This window comes from Quercus lobata, unplaced genomic scaffold, assembly GCF_001633185.2.
Source record: "Quercus lobata isolate SW786 unplaced genomic scaffold, ValleyOak3.0 Primary Assembly Scq3eQI_73, whole genome shotgun sequence".
Taxonomy (NCBI): domain Eukaryota; kingdom Viridiplantae; phylum Streptophyta; class Magnoliopsida; order Fagales; family Fagaceae; genus Quercus; species Quercus lobata.
In genome coordinates this window covers 218,229-224,788 of record NW_022154703.1, presented here as the reverse complement: position 1 = coordinate 224,788, position 6,560 = coordinate 218,229, and the positions used below count along the sequence as shown (strand labels likewise).

Here is a 6,560-nt window from a genome sequence, read left to right as displayed (position 1 = left end):
CCCACCAGCATGCTACATATATATTTATATCAAACGGTGATTTGTTTTCTTTCATCTGTAATTTTGCAATTATGTCCTACTCAGGAAGACCAACACTCAAGAAGAGGCCAAAGTCTTTGGTTTGAATGGTGCTAATCCTAATTTCATATCTAGTACTATCTTGGAAAATGTTTAGTTATGACTAATCTATTGGTACTACTAGCTTTGCATTAATTGAGAATATCTAAACTCAAGAAAACTAAGGCTAAAGACTTTGGGGCAATTGTTAGGTCATCCCTTAACTTTTCCTTAGAAGACTTGGACTCAACTTAGAAGACTTGGACTCAACTAAATACCAAGGACTTAGACCTCAACATATCAACTACCTTTTATGAATTCGTATCCGGTGCTTTCTCCGAAAGTGTTTCATAGTAAATGCTAGCCTATATCACTAGTAAATGCAAGTCTGATCAAATATGCACTCATTATGAATTTTGCTTTATTTGAGATAACCTAGACCACTAGAGTTGAAGACTTTGACGTACATTATATCTTTACACCCACCACCATGGAATTTGATTTTTCACTAAAATAAAAGGTGAGAAAAAATTACTATTCATTTTCATTGAGAAAAGAAAAAAGACTTGTGAGGGCCGATCAATTAGGAAGTACTGTTAAGACATTGTTAACTGGGCCTATAGCCCAATCCGAGGAAGTTAAACCATCCGAGGAGGTCCAGATAAGATTATAAGGAGAATGGAATGAAGAGAGGAGCAGAGACAATATGAGATAGGTTAAACAATTGTCCGAGGAAAAAAGCCCTCTCGGCAACATGTGTCCGAGGTCGATCTAAGTGCCATATCATCACGGACTTACTTCGGAGTTACATCATCCCTAAGGGTTAGATGTCGGACAAAGGATAAAAAAGGAGAAGGAAAACAACTATTTTCAAAAAGTTACTACCTCCGCATTAAATGACTCCCAACCAACTCTCTGGCCGCATTAATATAGAAATGACGCCTAAACAGTGATCAAGCAGCCTTACAGCTATTAGTTGATGGTTCTGAGAAGTGCTACATAGGACAGGAACGAGTTCTCCGAATCTAACCTACACGTGTGTGGTAGGGACGGCACCAAGGCTGGAATATATAACATGGAAAGATGTTCTAAAGAAGGGAGAGGGATAAGAAACAAAAATAGACTGGAACTCTTATACAATTTGATTATTAACAAAACCATATGATACATACTACTTGGACTATTCCGATGATAGATTTTCTAATCTGAATTATGTCTTGTAGTCTGAAACCACTAAATCTAATCGTTTTTCTTCTGGGATAGATCTAGTTCTTCCATCCATGCTCTACAAACTTATTATTTGGGCCGTTTGGGTTTGAGCCCAATCTTGTTTTAGGACCAATCTAATTTCAGTCCTCATAATTGGCGCCATTTGTGGGAAGAGCTTGATCTAGTCTAAAGGAAATTTGGTCATGACGTTCGCGATGGAGGAGGCAGGTCCACACCAGGCAGCAGCAGGATCGCACCAGATAGACGCTGATCTACACCAAGCAGAATCAAGGGGCTCCCAGCATGGCAATCCACGCAGGAGCCTCGAACGGAGACGGGGCCGTGAGGGAAGTGTGCACATAACTTATACCAATAAAAGTCAGTCTCGAGGGAAGAGCCATGTCTCCCATGCAAAGAATGACAAAAACATGCAACATGAAATCAACGAGTTGAAAAGAGAGTTGCGTCACGCTCGGCGAAGACGTTCCCCGCCCAGCTCCGAACCATCCTCTGAAGAGACAGATTGTGCTAGTTATAGGTGGAGATCTAGAACTCCGCCTAGCGGGACCTTTTCCTATGAAGAGGAGCACCACCAGCGGCGTAGGTACAAAAGCCCGCCTCGTAGAGGATTGTGAAACGATGCCATGAATAAGGCACTGAGTCAAGTCTCCAAATCACCTTTTACACGGAACATAGAGGATGCGAGTCTTCCTCGACGATTTCATCAACCCACATTCACCATTTATAATGGTCGGACAGACCCGGTAGAACACGTTAGCCATTTCAGTCAAAGGATGGCTATTCACTCCAAAGATGAGGCCTTGATGTGTAAGGTCTTTCCATCTAACTTGGGTCCGGTGGTGATGAGATAGTTCGATGGTTTAAGGGCTAACTCTATCGATTCCTTCAAAAAACTCACCCGGGCTTTTGGCGCTTGCTTTATTACTTGCAGTAGGGTTCCTCGGCCTTTAGGGTCCTTATTGTCTATGTCCATGCGAGAGGGTGAGACTCTGAAAACTTATTCGGATAGATACTGGGAAATGCTTAATGAGATAGAGGGAGAGCATGATGATATGGCCATAAGCACTTTCAAGGCCAGTCTTCCACCTGAGCATGATTTGAGGAAATCTTTAACTGGTAAACCTGTTACTAGTGTACGCCAATTGATGGATCATATCGACAAGTACAAAAGAGTAGAAGAAGACCAATTGCAGGGAAAAGGAAAGGCTAAGGTGATCCCTCAGGAAAGGAGGGATTTCAGGTTGGACCGGTACAACAATAACCGACCTCGGAAAGACTTTGCTGGGCAATCAGGTTCTGCCAACACCCAGGCGATTAATGCTGTGTTTCGGGAGCCAGTGCAACAAGTACTAGAGAAGATCAAGAATGAGCCATTTTTCAAATGGCCAAACAAGATGGCAGGAGAGCCTATGAGATGCAACCAAAATATTTATTGCCACTATCATCAGGATCATAGGCACACAATTGAGAATTGCAGGAATTCATGGGACCATTTGGACCAGCTAGTCCGAGAAAGGAAGTTGAAGCAACTCTTGCATCATTCTAGTGGTCGGGTAAGCCAAGCAGGCTCGAAGATGTGGGGAGATGCTTCTTTGAGACTTCCCCTTGGCACAATAAACATTATTTTTGCTGCCCCAGGGAGGACTGGATCTTGTCCTTTTAGAGTAATGTCAGTATCCCGATCTCCAGCCGAGGAGTATAGCTCAGTGTCTAAAAGAGCTAGGATGGACATCCCGTTGGTTTTGGGTTTTTCAGAGGAGGACAAGATTGGAACCATACAACCCCATGATGATGCTCTTGTGGTTACGCTGAGAATTGGCGGGTACGATGTGAAAAGGGTGATGATTGACCAAGGTAGTGCTGCTGATATAATGTACCCTGACTTGTATAAGGGGCTAGGTTTGAAGTCTGAGAACCTGGCGGCCTACAGTCCCCCTCTGGTGAGTTTTGAGGGAAGAATGGTCATCCCAAAAGGTCAGATCACAATACCTATGCAGACCGGTGCAGATGTGGTGGAAGTGGATTTCATTGTTGTAGATGTCGTCTCTCCATACACGGCTATTATGGGCAGACCTTGGCTTCATACCCTGGGAGTCATCTCCTTTACTCTACACCAGAAGGTGAAATACCCATCTGGAGGCCAGGTTTTGGAGATAGTAGGAAGTCAGGTTGCAACCCGACAATGCCTGATAGCGGCTATCCAATATCGGGCAGAGGTGGAGACCTCGGCTACCGCCAATAATGGTTTATAGCAATCAAAAACCCCGGCATTACCCTTAAATGGATCAACTGACGAGGCAAAGTGCGAAGATCTGGAAAGGGTAATCATTGGCAATGATCCGGAGAAGTTCTTCCAAGTTGGGACTAAACTGCCTTCGCAAGAGAGGGGGCAATTGGTTGAGTTCCTCAGAGAAAATGTTGATGTGTTCGCATGGAGCGCATACGAAGCCTCGGGAGTAGATCCAAACTTCATCTGTCATCAACTCAATGTTAATCCTTCCATTACTCCAAAGAGACAGCCACCTCAGTGCCCATCGAAAGAGCATGCCAAGGCTGTCAGAAGTGAGGTGGCCAAGCTCAAGCAGGCAAGGGCTATCAAGGAAGTTTTTTATCCTCAATGCTTAGCCAACACGGTGGTGGTGAAAAAGAAGACTGGGAAGTGGTGAGTGTGCGTGGACTTCACGGACCTCAATAAGGCTTGTCCCAAGTATCCCTTTCCTATGCCAAGGATAGACCAGTTGGTGGATGCAACAGTAGGTCATCCTCGATTTAACAATCAAAGATAACCAAAAAAAAATTTAAAAACAAAACTAAGTCGCATTAACCTAAAGTAGAATTTTAAAGAATATAAAAAATTATCAACCTAAAGTAGAGATACAAGAAAATTAAAAAATCCACCAAATAATTGAGAGAGAGAGAGAGAGCCTTTTTTTGTGAGGGAAAATTATGGATAGAATGGAAGAGATAGTGACAAATTTATAGTAAGAGGGTGTGATAAAAAGAGACAAAAATAAAGGAAGATGAAGGAAAAGAGAAGAATGATATTAATGTAGAGGGTAGTGGGGAGATGAAAAGGTAAGGGAGGGAGAAAGGTTGGAGAAGTAGTGAGGAGATAAAAAGGTAAGAGAAGAAGAAAGGTTGGAGAAGTGCAAATATTAAAAAAAAAAAATGTTAAAAACAATTATAGAAAAATTGAAAAGAAAAAAGATATGACGCGGATGCTAATGTGGCTTAATTGGAGCGTAGCAGCAATAAATACTACACTTCAGCTTTTACATATACTAGCATTTAATCCACGCAATGCGTGGGGTTATTTTACATATTAGAAAACAATCAGCTTAATATTGCAATACAATGAACTATAATTCGTCTTTTTTTTTTTTTTTTTGAAAATATGTACTATAATTCGTCTTGGGCATGAAGTTTAATTTAACTAATTGTAAATATTCAAATAAAGGCATGAATAGGAATGGGAGTGCTAAATACGTTAAAAATGCTTAAATATTATTTTATGTCTGTTAAAATGTCCTGCGACTATGCTCACCACTTTAAACATACTTTGTAGTATGGAACAAACTTCTACACGGTGATATTCAGGCATTAGCTTTCATTTTGCTCATCTAAAAAAGTAATTTGATTTCATTTGAATGGAAGAATTTAGAACTTCATCCTTGAAAAAAACTGATTCATGAAATTTGGTGTGAAGATAGAATTCATTCAGATGTATTCTTTGAAGCTAGAGATCTGAATTAGAATTTGAAAATCGAATTTTAATGCTAAGATAAAAATCTAATGTAGGGTGATTCCTCTAAATTTTTTAACATTAGATTTTTACATAAAAAACCATCCAAACTCACAAAATGTTCATCCAAAAGCTACAAAGTGTCAGATATGATAGAACTACAATGACAATACCAACTTCAAGTCCACGTGAAGATGGTTTTCTAGCACCAATAGTGAGATACTTCAATTTAAGTTATTTCATCAAAACATAGACAAAATTGTATCATAATTATCTGATTTTGAAATTATGTAGACGCAAATAAAATCAGTTTTTCTTACAATTAAGAAATGATTTAATTACAATAGTTTGATCATTGCTGATTGGCGTTTCTAAATGTTTAACACGAATGCTATTAGCAACAACATCTCCTTAGTCTTTATTAGACATAGATTTAAAGCCACTTGTGACGGTGTAAACTTCCCATCCCTCTTTGACATTGTAACCATCAACTTTTATTTGGAATCTATAAGAATTTCCAATCAAGTTCTGAATTTCTTGAGGTACTTATTTGGCTCCTAATTTTGCAAAGTGTAATGCAAAATTTAAAGTTTGTTAGTATTATAAAAACTTTAAGCATAAGTATAAAATTGAAAATGATTAGAATTTAGATTAAATATTTTTTAAGAAAGCTTTTGAGAGAATGAATTTTTTTTTCTGCCTCTTTATGAGTTGCAATGTAATCTTTCACTTGGATTTATACTCCATAACAGAATATAATAATGAAAGAAATTAGAAAATGTAATAAGCTTATTTTTACAGATATAATTAAAGCAATTATCATTTTGTTTTCCTACACAATCATTTTCATAGGTATATAATATAAGTAATGAACAATTTCTACTACTTAAGGTAACCAACCAATTAGTGAGATATACTCCCTAAAAAAATGGAGGGTTTGATGAGGAGATTGGCAAATGTACAAATAATCTATTTATGCATCAGAAGTCAAAATAGTGACTAACTTGAAGGAAGAGAAAGATTACACGTTACCATAAACTATCACTTCCAAAGCATCTTTAATCAAAGATTGAAATGAAACTACAATTCAAAATAATTCCAGCAATTACCTGTGTCCCAAATTCTAAGTTTCTATCATTTTCATTTTAAATAATCATTTGAATATTAGTACTGACTTTATAGTTTTCTTATTTATGTCCTATATGCATAGATTTCTAAAAATATGGTAGAAGAGTAAATTGAAAACTGAAATGGGATGGTGAAGCTAATTTAACATTCCAATCTCCTATAAGCTTTTATCAAGATCCAAGACAATTTCAATTCCTAATATCCAAAACAATTTCAATAACACCAAAAGCATATCCCAAAAATATACAAAACAAAGAGAAGAAACAAATTACTAGGAAACAAACACTTACGAAGGGACCAAGGATCTTATTCTGTTAATGCCATCCCTATTAAAACTCTCATTGCCTACAATTGCTCAATGGTGATCTTGCCTTCTATATTTGCCATTTATTTCTTAAAAAGG

The 6,560-nt window shown here is 38.2% G+C and overlaps 1 protein-coding gene across 1 annotated transcript; it reads left to right on the top strand.

Annotated features, from left to right (window-relative positions):
• The first annotated feature begins 2,258 nt into the window (after positions 1-2,258).
• LOC115972748 lies at positions 2,259-3,539 on the top strand. Its single transcript, XM_031093007.1, has 3 exons — positions 2,259-2,420; positions 2,481-2,633; positions 2,736-3,539. The coding sequence occupies exons 1-3, from the start codon at positions 2,259-2,261 to the stop codon at positions 3,537-3,539; spliced, it is 1,119 nt and encodes a 372-aa protein (XP_030948867.1).
• The last annotated feature ends 3,021 nt before the right edge of the window (positions 3,540-6,560 follow it).